The sequence below is a fragment of the Hippoglossus stenolepis genome, chromosome 2 (assembly GCF_022539355.2).
Source record: "Hippoglossus stenolepis isolate QCI-W04-F060 chromosome 2, HSTE1.2, whole genome shotgun sequence".
Classification (NCBI taxonomy): domain Eukaryota; kingdom Metazoa; phylum Chordata; class Actinopteri; order Pleuronectiformes; family Pleuronectidae; genus Hippoglossus; species Hippoglossus stenolepis.
This window is the reverse complement of record NC_061484.1, coordinates 23,068,494-23,084,709: the sequence shown is the minus strand read 5'-3', so window position 1 is coordinate 23,084,709 and position 16,216 is coordinate 23,068,494. Positions and strand designations below refer to the sequence as shown.

The window sequence follows — 16,216 nt, the reverse complement described above, 5'->3', positions numbered from 1 at the left end:
AAGTGATTTAAAATTAGTCACTGAGCCTTGTCTCCTTAGGCAGGCTGCAAGATTGATAGATTATTGTTATTGACATTGCACAGAGTTCATGGACAAAATTCCTATAAATATAAATATTCTTGAATAAAACCCCAGACATCACATGCAGACAAATTAAAGGTCTTTCAAACATGGACTTCTGAAAATGTCCCAAAATAATATATAATGTCATTACATTTCGAATATTTTTGAGGATAAAAAAGGGAAATATTATATAATACATACTATCTCTATCTATCTATCTATCTATCTATCTATCTATCTATCTATCTATCCATCTATCTATATATCTATCTATCTATCTATCTATCTTCTGTCTGTCTGTCTGTCTGTCTATCTGTCTGTCTGTCTGTCTGTCTATCTATCTATCTATCTATCTTTCTGTCTATCTTGTCTGTCTATCTATCTGTCTGTCTTTCTGTCTGTCTTTCTGTCTGTCTGTCCATCCATCCATCTAAGTGCATGCAGCTCCATGAACCAGCAGGGGGAGCGCGCGTCCAGCATATGATGCAGTTCGCCTCGGATGACAGCCGAGGGCCCCCGTACACAGTGGCTCAGTCTTCCGGGGTTCAAACCGCGAGTCCGCTGAGCTGCTGGAGAGCGACGCTCCTCCGAGGATAACTTTGTAGTTTGTCCCGAGCGAGTGTTTACATTGACAACAGGCGACAGCAGCGACACGTTCGGCGGCGCCACGACACCGAGGAGGGACCCAGTGAACCGCTGCTAACGGCTAACAGTGCTACAGAGTTAGCCACGGCCGCACACACAGGTAAAGTTTTTTTCGGCATCGCCATTTCCTTGTATGCAAAGAGTTGTGCAGCTTTTTCCAAACAGGGAGATGACTCTAAACATGTAAAGTTAGTTTTTTTTAATGAAGTCTCCCGGGAGTTGGTCACATTAGCCACGTTAGCTAACAACACGGTCAATGGCTCTGTGAACTCGGATGAGTGGTCGGCGTTAAGCTAACACAGAGAGGCGAAGCCACACGTAGGTCTGTTGAGTGTTTGCAGTACATCCGTGTATCCTCCATCCTTCAGTACTACACCGTGTACTGCATTTAAAACAAGTATCGTTAGTACTTCTGGACGACCTGCTCAGTCACGTGACTCTGCTGCAACAGGTAATTCACCTGACATCGCAGTTCCCCACTTGTCATGTTCCAGCAGCTGTAAAGTTTTACACGTGTCAGCTTCCTCTTTACGGTAATAACTCTGTAACCACAAGATAAACTTGTTTCCCCGCAGAGAGATGAAAACCACTTCAATCACTTCACATCCTCCAAAGGGACTGCAGACTACCTGTCTTTACATATCGATTATTGATGGAAGCTTGGAAAATGTACAGTTCGGGTTTATTTGCAAAGCACAAACTCCAGAAAGCAAATGTTTTTTTTTGCAAACTGATAAAAACCTGTGCACTACCACAAAAAGCAAACAATAGCATTTTGATGATCACACACATTACAATAGACGGCACATTAATAAGAATGTGTCTTTAAGAGAGATTTAAAAGAGAACAAGGAGGGATATTGTTTCAAAGAGTGGGAGCACCCGATAGAAAACGCCCGGTCACCTCTTGTCCTCAGCCGGGACCTTGAGAAATGGCCTCAGGATACGACCGGGCACATACGGTGTTCAAGGATCTGACATGTGCTTAGGTTAGTTGAGTAGAAATAACCAATTTGTGTGATTTCTGGTTGGTATGTAGCTTAAATAGTCGCCTCTTCATTCTGTTTTTCCTTTATGACCCATTTGAGTTTTTTCAGCTCCCTTGCAGATGCTGGGGTTTGTACTAAAGCCTCAGTTTGGGTCTCTCCTGCATCATCATTAAAATCTTAGTGGCACAGCCAAGTATCTGCTTTTCTGAACTCAACCAAATAAACATGTTAGCAGGAAATGGTAGAACACCTTGTGTTATTTGCACAATGGAAACCACAGTTAAATTTCCCATCTATTTTGAATGCATAAATGTATGAGTGTGTACAATTATTTGTTTAATGTATGGGTGCCTGGGAATAAGTACTGTGCAGATGTATCTATGATAATCAACAACCAACAGATAACCCTGTTAGAGGAATGTCAATTGAAAAAGTTTTCTACTCAGTTACATTTCTCGATGGACATGTAACTTTCACTGTACTTTTCTTGTTCTGTAAAAAAGGAACCAGTATATATGTCATGTCTACGTACCATTATAAAAATAGAAAACTGGTCAGACAGGTTAACAAAGTTTTTGTTCAAGCAGCAGCCTAGTTTTCTTTCTTTGAGGATTCTGGGAATACGTCCTATGAGCAGTAAGGGTTGTTAAACAGGGATTTATCTTTCAGAAAAGCAGATGCTCAGCTGAATGAATGGATGTAATGATAAACATAAATGTACACGACTGGGTCCTGGGTAGTAGTGCACTAGTAGCAGTCAGCCAGCTCAGTAGGACTCATTCACACCCTCCTGTCTGTCTGTTTTCAGGTATGTCTGAAGTTAGTCTTGAGGCTGAATCGGGGAGGACCTCAGCTGAGACCCCCCGGATGGAAAGTGAAGAGACTGACAAGGCAGAGGAGAGCTTGAGTGAGGATGAGAGACAGGAGAGCGTAGACGACAGTAGGGGAAAAGCTTGCACTGATGAGGTGCTGTACGACATCCCGATTGACAGCGGTGAGGAAAATGCAGAAAAGAGTGACGAGGACATTCAGAAGGAGTGCGTGGTGACTCACAGGGATGCTGATGCTGCACATCAGTCTGTCAGTGTAGACACGGGGGGGCACGTGACAAATCATCATGGTGAAACAGCTGAGGCGCCAGAGGAAAGCGGAGATTCTGACACTGAAACAAAGGTGATATTTATCTTCCAGCTTTAGCTTTCTAGCTCTTCCTTGCAGCGCACCTGTTCATGTGGCTGTTGTGATCTTGATTTGCTGTGTTGGTGGTGGTCTCTTTTGTTCTGAAGCTTTATATGATACAATCAACAACATGAACCTGACTTATAGCCCTGAGGAGTGTGTGTGTGTGTGTTTTCGCCTTTTGTTTGTGTTGGTAGTGGTGTTTCAGATTCCATTCTGCTTTGCTGGAGGTTTTAAGAGAGATAGTTGGTGTCGTTGTTGCTCTCGGTGCAGTTGGTGGCTTTCTCGCTGATTCTAAGTGTCTGTGATGTTCCGTATGTGTTTGGGGATAATCTAAGCTTTGCTCAGTTTATTGGCTTTGTATTACGCTGGCTTTCCTGAAAGTTATTTCTTATTTCTATCATTATGCAAAAAATACACTCACCAAGCACTTTATTAGGAACGCCATAATGGGAAGTTCCTCCCTTTTTGCTCTCAAATCAGCCTCAATTCTTCGTGGCATTGCTTCCACAGGATGCTGGAAACGATCCCTTGACATTCTGGGCCAGATTTTTCCAGATTTGTCAGCTGCACATTCTTCTGTTCTACCACATCCAAAAAACTTTCCTTTGGATTCAGGTCTGGTGACTGGGGAGACAACTAAAATACAGTGAACTCAGTGTCAGGTTCATGAAACCAATACTTGGTGCATTACGATGCTGGCAGTAGCCATTAAAAGATAAAGATGGCCGTAAAGTGATGCACATGGTCAGCAATTACACTCCGAGAGGCTGTGGCATTCAAACAATGATTGATTTATATTAAGTTGCCAAGAAAATATCCCAAACACCATTACACCACCATGACTACCAGCCTACACATACATGCTGTCGATGCCAGATACTGTCTGTTTGTCCCAGGAGATATCACAATTCTTCAGACCAGGATATGTTTTCCAGTCTTAATTGTCCCGTTTTAGTTAAGCTGTGCCCATTGCAGCCACAGATTTGTGTTCTTGGCTGACAGGAGTAGAACCCGATGTGGTCTCCTGCTTTTGCAGCTCATTTGCCTCAGGTTTCGACATATCTAAGATGCTTTGCTGCCCGCCACAGTTGTAAAGATTGGTTATCTGAGTCACCATTGCCTTTCTGTCAACTCCAACCAGTCTGGCTATTCTCATCCGACCTCATTATCACCAAAGCGTTTCTGTCCACAGAGCTGCTACTCAATGAATGATATTTCAGACCATTCTAAGCTAAAGCTTTTTTAACTCTCCATGAAAATCCCAGATGAGCAGTTTCAGAAACAATCAAATTGGCCCAGATCCATCACACCACATTTAGTGACTTTATTCATTGCACTGCTGCACATGTTCCTAATAAAGTGCTCAATGAGTGTATACAGTATGTATTTCTATGATGTATTTGAGACATTGAGACATTAGTTGTTGGTTATAATATTCATGATTCCTGCTGCTAGTAAGTATACCCTCTTCTAAAGCCATACGCTTACTTTGTGTGTAAGTGAAAAAACACATGATGTAAATGATCCCATTTCCTCATAATAGTTCCTATTTGTACGTACGGTGTGTACAGAGCCCTTGAATTGTACATGCTAACAGTCACATGGTTGGCAAAGTGCGATGGATTTGGATTCCTGACTGCACATTCTCAGGCAGTCCCACATTTCTTGTGTTATTGGAACGTGTGACTCCTCAGGCTCGGAGCCCAGAGCCTGTATTGCAGAGCAGATTGCATATATTTCAAACAGAGAAACTCCTTTTTTTTGTTTAACCCTCTTCTTTTAATAGCCCTAAATGTAGCACAGTTGTTATCCAGATATATATCCATCCATTCTGAATTCTACTTCCAACACGTTTGCAGTGAGAATCCAGCTCGGGAGGCAAGATGAGGCTTTTCTTTCTCCTCTTTGGCTGACACAGCTAATTGCACAATTGTTGTTATCCCTCGATCCCTCCCTCTCACGTCAGGTTAGCTTGTATCCAGGATACTGAACTGCAGGGAATGGCAAACCATGACATGCCATACCTTGCCCTTACATACGCCTGATTAACTTTCAGCCACTTAACTACCTTCCCTGATCCACTGGGCCAACACTGTTAGCAGGCTTTCCTGTAGAATGTTTGCAGATGGTGGGTGGGATCATTTTGGCTCAGAGCCCTGATCCTCTGTGGATCCATGACTGAATTAGTTCCATAATGCTTTATGACACTGAAATCCAGATTTGTGGATAGTTATGGTTCAGCTGTAGCTAAATGAAGAGGAAAAAAAACAGGGTCAGCAAATGTTGGTTACAATCTGCCTTTATTTACACCTTTTTTTAAATGCAGGTAACCAGAGATGTGCCTCTGTCTGACAATCTGTTTAAACTTGGTGTCAGAGAGGACTATCAGGCAGGAGTCTGTCTGTCTCTGCATTACGTGGGTGGACAGGCCTAGTAGTGCATGTCTGAGCTTCCTGCCTGCCTGCGGGCGTCGTGTGGCCTTTAAGTATTTATGTCTGCCACACGACAATAGACAAAGTAAAGTCTTTGTCTTGAGAATTATTTAATAGGCCTTGACTTTGCTCTTTTAGTACGTTATATTCTGGTTGGGCATATTCCAAGTCCTTAGAACATGTCTGACATATCAGAAATCTTTGGTTGTAGATCTTGGCTTTAAAGAAATATTATTTTGACTCACAAGAAGGAAAACATCCAGTCACTCAGCTTCCTCACGTCCAGCCTTCTCATCCACGACCAGTTTAACCCTTTCTTATTTAGTCATGTTTCATGTTATTATCAATCATGAAAACAAAAGTCCAATATATATCGATATAATATCCGTAATTCTCTGAGAGTTTAAGACCACAACCTTCACTCAGGAGCAAGAATAGGTCTTTTAATTTGAAAGAAATTATATAATCATTTTGATATTCATTGTTATCAACCTTATCGGAATGATTACTGTGATTATTGAATTTTTGTATCTCAAACATTATGGAAATAATTTAAGATAATCTTTATCTTAATATAATAGATTATCATTATATGTTTTCTATTAATTTAACTGTAAAATATAATTAAAATGTTGTGTTCCCCTGTGTATTTACAGAAGTTTGTGGGGTTTACGTGTACTAGGATTATTGTATTCTTTCACACTCCATTTTAGAATCCAATGTTTGTGCCCAGAACTGCAAGGATTTATATCTTTTGGTCATTTAAGACATAAATTACTAAATTAACTAAGTAAATGTGGGAGATTTAACATATTATTTAAACTTACTTATTTATCTGCACAGTGAAACCAGTCAGTCAGTCAGTCAGTCAGTTTAGACGAGACCTGGATCTTGTTACCTGGTGATCTGGTAGCCGTTTAAATTATTTACACACCGGTTGAAGTCCATAGAGGAAGGAACTGTTTCTAAGGGACTTAAGATTTATTGATCATTAAAATAAAGCAATTCAGTGGTGTATCATTATTCCACATTTACCAGCTTGTGTGACCCTTCAATGCTCACATGCAAAACTCTATAGTGATTAGATAAGTGGCCTAGATCTCAAGTCCACAGTGATTAGATCCAAAAGAAATTTACTAAAAGTAGCACAGCTGTATTTTCAGCCTGCAGCAACGGGCAGCCAGTTCTTTACAGCCTGAACAAAACTCATGTGGTCACAAACTGTTGTCTCCACCCTTTGGCTCGCTAGGAGACATGTTAATGAGCAGCTAGCCAGCCACCGTGTCACTGTTACATATTAATCCACAGGGAAAGACAGTCCATATGATTTTCAGTTATATTATATATGGAGAGTTTTGTCTTTTGCAGGATCCTGTAGCACAAGATTTTCCAAATTAGACCATAAATGACAGAATGAAACATTTTAATGTGATTTTAAATAACTGATGTCCCTTCAGAACAGAAGTGCTGACAAGAATACAAGCGTAAACCTGTGTTGTCTGTCTGAAGCATCGCTATGGAGAACAGCAAATGTCAGAAATAACTAGCTTATTGCGTAGCTTCTTGTGTGTGTGGTGTAATATACACATCATGGCACTTGTAACATAAGATGTGTGACAATACTGTAAAGGTTGAGAAGGGCGACAGGCTCTTACTCAGATATTTGATGTTTAGTTAAATAATCTCACAGCTCTGTAAACTAGAAGACAGTTGAAATTCAATGTCAGTTGTTTCACAAGAACTACATACACTGTGAAATGCTGTAATGATGAAACATAACGAACTGAAACCTCACTAAGCCGCTCATCCTGTCCCGCAAATGAATGAAAAAAACAATTGAAAGAGGATGGGTTTGGGCCAGAGGGTACATTTTTACTGTAATTTGCTGGGATTGGACAATTTAGCTGCAAATCTTAAATTTTAATATATGTGATGTTATTACAATATTTTTAGGAATTATAATCCTAAATAATAACGTTTTTTTGTGTGGTTTCATTGTATCCATATTGCTGTTAGAGAAGTAAAATGGTCATATCTTCAAATTGAGGAGTTTTGTACCTTCCTTTTGTTCTCAGGATTTATTGGCCCAGAGCAAAAACTTCCACTGTGGACAGTGTCCACAAGGTGGCAGTCCACAGCTACTGTGTCCTACTAGTGGACCCTGAGTCCTGTTTTCATAATGGTGAGCTGTCCTCAGGTTGTCAGCAGGAAGGTTTGAGCAATAACCTGCTTCATTTCACCTCCCCCCTGACAGGAAAGCACGATGGCTGAGGAGTCCCATAGAAGCTCAGCCGCTGAGATTCCAGTCACCAGCAATGGAGACCTGGATCAGAGCCCAGAGACAGTATTCCAGAGGGTAAGAGTTTATTTAGAGACTTTTCAGAACATGTACTCACAAGCAAAACCTTGAATAGGTCCTCAAGGTCGTCAGGTTGGAAGACGATGTCTTAAAAAACAACAGTGAGTACTGTGTGTACTCCACACTTAATTAACCGTGCAAACAACAAGTAACAAAAGTACCACTATCTGTATCAAATACAACCAATAATACAAACCTTTAATATAGAAAATGAAAAAATTGTTTTATGTTAAAAAAGGAAAATATAAATATTGGTGGATCACAAATATAAAAAGTTCACCTTTTCCATGTCATTCCTGAGTGTCTGCACGCAACCACTAAACCTGTTAATACAACCTCTGTTTGAATTTGTCATAGGACCCTTACCCTGGTGGCCCTGGTGCTCTCAACTTCTCAGAGTCCTGTGTCTCCTCCAGCAACTTTGCTTCAACAACAGAGGGCATCATTGAATCAGGACCATACAAAGGTAAAAACTCTTCATTTTCAATATGATTGTCTGAGTTTTGTTTTTGTCTCACTGACTTTTTTTAAGATGCAGCAGCTCATTATAAACTCTCAGGTTTTATTTGTTATTTGCACCATTCAGTGTTTACAGGCCATCTTTCTCCCTGTGGCTCTACATATTTTTTTTTTTTTATCTGTGTGAAATTTAAAAGGACCGACATTTGAATTTGTAAAGGTGGACATCCAATTGAAAATAATGAGTTTCCTCTGATCTCCAGGCTTTAACCCCCCTTTCCTTTTCATCATCACGCCCTTATTACAAATGCAAATAAAAGTCTCCTCATAGAGCAGCAAGCTGTTGTTGACCATTTTACCACAGGGTTGCCATGGCTATTTTCCATGTTATTTACACAGAACGAGGAAGGCTTTTGTTAATGAAAACGGTCACTCTGCGACATGGGGAGAGCTGCTATATTAATAAAACGCACAGGAAATCAACACCAATGACAAATTTCCCCCTTACGCTTGTGTAGGAGGGAGAGTGACATACTAATGAATCATAACTCTGAATATCTCCCAGGGTCAGCAAGCCTGCCCACGTCTCCTGTGGCACCTGTAGCTCCCAGCTCGGCTGTTGCCGGGCGCCTGGCGCGCTCTTCCAGCGATAGTCAGGCTGAGCAAGGTACCCGCAGGAGTATGAACGAGATGATACTGAATCATCACCATCTGCACACTAAATTAACCACAATCTACTGGACCTTTCTTGGCTTTCATCGGTTTCTTACCTTCTCCTTGTTCCCACAGGCTGCGCTCCATTCAGAATCAAACCTGTCCTCTCCCCCTTTCTTGTTTATTGGCTCTGCAAACGTTGCCATTGCATAAATCTGGGCTAATAGAAGTAGTTTGTCTGCTTTGCACCTGCTAATTTTAAGTGTTTATATTCTCCTTAGAGTCATTTTTCTAAGATCTAGACATCACTATTTCTAGATTCGATGCAACTTCTTGATGCCTAAAGCATTGGCTCTGCTTGGAAAGAAAACTGCTTTCACGTATAATCTCAGTGGGTTTTCCTGCTTGCAACCTTTGTCCTCGCAAAAGTTGGCACCCAAAGTCTGTGGGGAACCGAAACTGACTTAATGTGGTAAAAGGTTGGACAAAAGAAAGATAAATGTAAATAACATCATTTAAAACATGAACAAATTAAAAATGTTACCACTATCAGTTGGTAACACAACTTAACTGAAGTTGCTAAACACATGCTATAAGGTCTGTTCTAAAGCTTCAGGCTAGATGCTGTTAATCAGTTATATGCTTCATACTTCTATAGCATCCCTATACAACTCTTATAGCTGAGGAGTTTAAAGTTTAGCTTAGTAGACTTGAGCTTTGGTGGAGGACTTTGACCAGGAATTACTAAAAAGTTTGTTAGGTAAGTAAAAAAAATTGTAAAGTTTTTAGTTTAGATTGTTTGACACGATGAGAAAAGAGACTGATTAATAAACAACTAATTAACTTGATAAATGTGGTCCAGCCTAATGAAGAGAAGCATTAGCTTGTCAACTGTAAGTATCAAATTGTTGACGCTACAATTACAGCTTTTTATAGCTATTATTAAACAGTAAATGTCTTGTATTTATGTGGCACAATCCAGTCTTATATCAACCACTCAAAGCATTTAGCCATTCACACACATTCATACGTTTCTATACGCAGTGCTCCTCTATCACACACCATTCACAAACTGCCGGCACAATCGTCAGGGCAATCTATGCGTTTAGTGTCTTGCCCATGGACACTTCTCCATGCAGACTGGAGGAGTCGGGGATCGAACCAGAAGTTGGCTACACATTTTCTGTCAGATAACCCTTACCTACAGTTCGTCAGTTTCAGGACTCCATCTCTTTCCCTCTGTGCCCAACATTTTTGCTGCAATTGTTAGCACATTCAAAGTGGGTTATTGTGACTAATTCTATTCTCATTTTGATTTGAATAATCACATATGTCCCCCGTGTTCTCTAATGCCTTTTAATTTGTTCTGTGTGGAAGTTTCAGTGTCAACAAGATAACCCTAATGACACTGGTTTGATAATAACTTGAAATGTACTTCCCCTAATTTTCACCACAGGCTTTCTATCTTTCAAATCCTTTAACTGAATCGCTAACTAAATGAATGAATGACTTTTAATTGTCCAGGCGCAATGAATGCACAGCCAAACGTTGGAGCCCTGGTCCTTTCAGAAGACTTAAAGAACCCAGCCATGGAAAAACTGGACCTAGTGAGAAAGTGGAGCATCAACACTTATAAAGTAAACCTCCCTGTCCTTGATTTATTTTTATGTCCCTCCTTCAGTCTGTTACTCTTCTCAGCCTTGGCCTCACTCTTTATCTTCTCTCAGTCAAGTAGGAAGTTGGCAGACAAAGTGAATTATATCCCAAACTGATATCTTGTCTTAGACTTTATTTGTTACAGCTTGTTCTTTTGATATATTCTTTTATCAGTCACCTCCTTCTCCCCCCTGAGTCAAATACAAACTCCTCACAGTCACCCACAGTATTCTAAAATGTTAGCGTGTGTGTTAATCAGCCTCCTTTCCTCTGCAGTGTACCAGGCAGATCCTCTCAGAGAAGTTGGGTCGGGGCTCGAGGACCGTCGACCTGGAGCTGGAGGCTCAGATTGAAGTCCTTCGTGACAACAAGAGAAAGTACCAGAATGTGATAAGGCTGGCTCAGACGCTGGCCAATCAGCTGTCCCAGATAATGCAGACGCAGAGGCAGCTGGGCGACGCCTTCGCTGACCTCAGCCTCAAGTCTCCAGAACTCCATGTGAGTCCATATCTATTGATACATTAATACGTTAACCTATCTTGTTTCGTGATGAGTGATAACAAAAGAGTTGACTCAAAGTTTTATTAACCTCTAATACTCCTGTTCATCTGTTTGATTGTGTTTTTCAGGAGGAGTTTGGTTTCAATGCTGAAACCCAAAAGCTTTTGTCCAAAAATGGAGAGACCCTGCTGGGCGCCATCACCTTCTTCATCGCCAGTGTGAACACACTCGTGGACAAAACAATCGACGACACCATGATTACTATCAAACTGTATGAAGTAGCAAGGTAACGTGCACAATTATGTTTTAACTTTATAGAACCGTCTCTTCCAGCTGTGCTTGGTCAAAGAAACGCCTGCCTATCAAACTTAAATCTACCTTGATTAATCTTTTTCGTTTACTTGGGGGCAAAGCAACAAGCTGTAAATATCATCATCTTTATAAAGTTGATGAATGTGGTTGCAAACCGTCCGCACATCAGCAGACAATAGAATAACAGTATAAGTCTTTCAGAGGAGTGTTTCCTGCTGAAGTATAAAAGTCGAATAATTATTCTCCCTTTCGCTCTATTTTTGGCTAAATTCTTTTTTTCCCAGTTAGTTGACAACTCTGTTTCTACCTTGTGTTGCTGGACAGGTGTTGTACAATTAGTTTTTAGCTTTTTCTCTAAAAACATCTGCCATCTCTGATAAATAATACTGATGAGAGCCATAAAACTGAATCAAAAAAGGAAAATTGCACAACAAGACTAAAACAACGAGCTGAATAACATTAAAATGCTCAGTAAAACTAAGAGGAACTGCAGAGTCAGGTGATAATTCACCATGAGCATCATTTTCACTTTACACATTGTTAATATGTGAATATTAATTGACTTTCCATAGTCAAAACAATGTAAAAATGTCTTGTGGATATATAATATATATTATAAATAATATAACTTGTGGACTGGAGCTGGGCTGCAGAGGTTACTTTAGTCATTGGTGAATTTCTGGTGACCTTGCACTTAGTAATGTATTGGGGGTTTGGCAACACTTCTCCATGTGTCTTTACATATTGTGATGTAAATACACACACACACACACACACACACACACGGTTCTGATGGTGTTAAATTCTGTCACTTCCCCAGAGTGGAGTATGACGCGTACCGCACGGATTTGGAGGAGCTGAATTTGGGGCCCCGTGATGCCACCACCATGCCCAAGATCGAGCTGTCGCAGCAGCAGTTCCAGCTCCACCGTGAGAAGTACGAGAGGATGCGAGAGGATGTTTCTGTCAAGCTCAAGTTCCTGGAAGAGAACAAGGTCAGCTAGAGCCTAAAATCTGTATATCATCTTCATCAAAGTTAAATCTGCTCATAATCTCTCTTTTTCCTTCCCCGGCTCCCTAACAGGTGAAGGTATTGCACAACCAGCTCATCTTGTTCCACAATGCCATAGCGGCATACTACGCTGGAAACCAACAGCAGCTGGAACAGACACTCAAGCAGTTCCACATCAAGTTGAAAATGCCAGGTGGGGACAGTCCATCTTGGCTGGAAGAGCACTAATCACTCCTTTCAAAGCCACAGTGGCTCAGTTTGGGGTTTTGACAGGAAATGTCAAGTTGTACAAAGCAAACGACAGGAAACCCTCTTCTACAACTACAACTCTACAACTGTCTTTTGAAATCTCTGAATTGTAAATCTTTTAACAAAAACAAAAAAAAAATACACAATCTGTTTTACTCTTGTTCTTAAACAATTCCTTTCAGCTGTACATGTTTTTCAAATCATAGGAAATGCACTTTTATACTGTTTGACAAAAAAGAAAACGTTGAACAGGAGTTGCTGCAGTAAACACATCCGGAAACTGTTCGTGGTCTTTTTGTATTCCAGCTTATGAATGTTGTATCCCAGCACGGCGGACATGCTGGCTCTGTACGGGCAGCTACAAGATTAACATCGTCTGCCATTTTTATTCACATTATTTACATCCCTCTCACCAGCAGACTGAGATGAGGATGCATGCTTTATCAAGGAAGATTACCTACTCAACAGACATTAGATTTTCCTTGACACATGTTGTGATAAATGGGGTGGAATTGCATTCAGATGTCTGGATCATGCAAATGCAAACTGATCATCGATTACAAGCAAACACTGAATAAAGTGATAGTTTGACATTTTGGGGAAATATGCCTATTTTCTTTTCTTGCGTAGAATCAGCACCATCTCACATTCGTCATTTAAAGGTTCAGTGTGTACGATTTAGGGTGAAAGGGATTTATTGGCAGAAATTGAATATAAAATGATCCAAGTGATGTTTTCACTTGTGTTTCCTCTAAATTGTACAAATTGTTGTTTTCTTTACTGTAGAATGGAGCCTTTATATTTACATCAGGGTCCTCTCTACGGAGGCGGTCATGTTTTTTACAGTAGTCCAAACTGGACAAACTAAAGACCTTTTGAGTTTTTAATAAACCACAGGCTACCACAGATTCTCTTCCATGTTTGGAAGGGGAGGGTGAGGTGAGGGGTATTCAGCTGCAACATGACACTTCACCACTAGATGTCACTTAATTCTACACACTGAACCTTTTAATGAAAACCAGCACGTGGTTTGTTAGGATTAGCTTAGCATAAAGGATGAAAACAGCTATTCTGACTCTGTCCAAAGGTTACAAACATCTCCCTACCCTCTAAATGACACTAATACAAAAACCAAAGTGTATAAAAAACAAAACAAGTTGTGGTTTTATGTGGGGCAGGGGGTTGTACCTCAGGACAGAGGCGGGCAAACGGTTTCCCTGTTTCCAGTCTTCATGCTAAACTAAGCTAACAGACAGAATTATGGAGTAGGATTTAGATATTTCCCAAAGTGTCAAACTCTTGCTTTTAAGTTAAGATTTAAGAGTTTGGCTGTTCAAAAATGAATGCCACGTGTTGTATGATCATGAGCCTCTTCATACGTGGCATTACCATGTGTCACAGGAAAAAATGGTCCAATGCACCCAAGTGATGTATTGACAACTGATGGTTCCGACGGATTCGGGGGTGGTCTGGGACGCATTCAGGGACTGTTTTCTAAATTGTGTATTGTAATTCTCTTATGTTTTGGCAGACTAGACATTGGAAGTGTAATGCTGCCCCCCGTGGTTAAAAACAGGAACACATTCAGTCTTTGCGAACAGAAATGATTTGTATATAGAGTGGAGACGTGTCAGGTGTGAACAACCCATGTTGTCACAAATTCCCTATTTTCATATGACTGAACCAGTGTGTTGAATCTCCTCAATTCCAGAGAAAATGAAGGACCAGCCTTATGTGACGAAACGTGCCTTGATTTCATGAATTCGTTCCGCTCCTCTCCTTCATGCTAACTGGTCTTTTAATCGGAAACAGGCACGGTCACTACCAGTTTTCAGGACCAACTCTCGATGGAAGAGAATGGACCAAACGCGCGCACAAACACACACACTCCAATGATATATTTAAAGCCTATATCACGTCTATACGCTCCATACGAAACAAAATTATAGCTGTGTTTTGTTTTTAATAGGAAATGCTCCATTAACTGTAGAAAGTCAGAATCTATTTGATGAAATGCTGTTTCTTAAGGTATTTATCCATATTGCACACATGCACATTTATGCATTTGAGACTAATTACGAAAAAAACTTGTAAGAACTGTATGAAATGTAAGGTGTGAACCAAATTACAAATAACCTGAGAAGCTTTGTTTGTCTTTTGTAAAATTTAAAAAGACCAGCATCCTTTGCCTGTGCTGCTGACGGTTTCCTTCATTGGGCTTTATAAAAGTATATTTTTCAAAGGGGATGTCATATCCTCACTTTGTTGATTTGTACTTTTACTACGGCTCACTGTAGCAGTGTGAGAGTGTGAACCTTGGAAAACAATCTCTGGTTTCCTGGAAATAGGTGGATATATATATATATATATATATATATTTGTAATTTTCTCTATTTTACCTTGAGTGTGTAGTCTCTGACCAATGCAGCCGTTTGGCTTTGTTCTTTGTTTCTTTCTTTTTCCCCTGAAGACCCTCAGAATGATGTGCTAGTACTATTATGTACTAGTGGATCTCTACCTTTGTAATAATGAAACATTAACAATTGGTGAGTTTAAAAAGATTCAGAATGTTGTGTTACCTTTGGGAAAATAAAAGTTTCTTATCTTTAAGCGTCTCCAGAGGTTTTGTTTTGTTGGGTTTTCATGGTAGTAGCTCGAAAGTGACACCCAGGGGCCAACAAAGAAATATGAAGCAAGGGATATTTAAAGTCGTAGCAATGAAATTAATTTACAATACACACTGCCTTGCACACTTTTAGCTTTATTATACTAAATGCACTGCATTCAATCTCAAAATTGTATCAGAATCATCGTGTAGTTATTGTGGAAACGTTGAAGGACTGTAACAATACCAAGGCACATACAAGACATAATGGTTGAGGATTGAAATCAAAGGCAACCTTTTTGTAATGTTATGTGTGTTGTGAAAACATGGCGGAGGGAGCGGCTGGCAGGTGGGGGCTGTATCAGCAGGAGAACTGTTAGTAATCTCTGGCCATAGTTAACAGATGCTAACATAGTGTCCCCAAAGTGCGTGAGTTTAACAAATGCTGATATTTGGGATCGACATCTGCACTTTTATTTTTAGTTTATTTCATTCATCGACCAAACAAAACAATATTCTCTCTTTCATAAAACATTAATTAACAAAGCAAGTAATTCGATAAAATAAAACATTTAAATAGCTGCAGGTCAACACATTGCCTCACATCAATCCCCCTCTATCTGTTCCTAAGTTACAATTCATTTTATACCATTCAAAGAAGCTCACAAAATGATTTACCTGACACAACAGAGCAAAACTTTAACAATTCATTATATTTTCTCATCATACTGGCTTTAATTTATTTTTCTACATATGTTTGTTTTGGATTTTTGTAGTTTCTGTGTAGAGATTGTTCCATAAACTGATACCTTTCACTGTCATGCAAGGTTCCATCAGTTAGGTTCTGAATCTTGTTTTTCTTAAGATCTCAGTTCCTTTTAAGTTATAATGTCTTTCTCTCTTTTCAAATCATTTGAAAATAACAAGTTTTTGACCTTGGATAAATGAAAAAAACACTTTCATCATTTTTAATAAGATATATCGTGTCAAGGTAAAACTTGGTGATATTAATATAGTTTGTTTGTTTTTTGGACATTTGCAGCACATTTCTAACAACAATACTGAAAACCGTGACAATGCTGGTCACTGTAATCGCGGT

General features: G+C 39.9%; 1 protein-coding gene across 3 annotated transcripts; it reads left to right on the top strand.

The window, feature by feature from the left end:
• The first annotated feature begins 541 nt into the window (after positions 1–541).
• arfip1 (ADP-ribosylation factor interacting protein 1 (arfaptin 1)) lies at positions 542–15,122 on the top strand. 3 transcript variants are annotated; one of them, XM_035176946.2, is made up of 10 exons: positions 542–808; positions 2,505–2,869; positions 7,565–7,666; positions 8,027–8,135; positions 8,694–8,795; positions 10,307–10,419; positions 10,715–10,936; positions 11,068–11,225; positions 12,072–12,246; positions 12,336–15,122. In XM_035176946.2, the coding sequence occupies exons 2-10, from the start codon at positions 2,507–2,509 to the stop codon at positions 12,489–12,491; spliced, it is 1,500 nt and encodes a 499-aa protein (XP_035032837.1). In that variant the 5' UTR covers positions 542–808; positions 2,505–2,506; the 3' UTR covers positions 12,492–15,122. The 3 variants fall into 3 exon arrangements, with proteins under 3 accessions (XP_035032837.1, XP_035032852.1, XP_035032845.1); XM_035176961.2 differs by lacking the exon at positions 2,505–2,869 and having other exon boundaries at positions 543–808; XM_035176954.2 differs by lacking the exon at positions 8,694–8,795 and having other exon boundaries at positions 543–808.
• Positions 15,123–16,216: the final 1,094 nt, after the last annotated feature.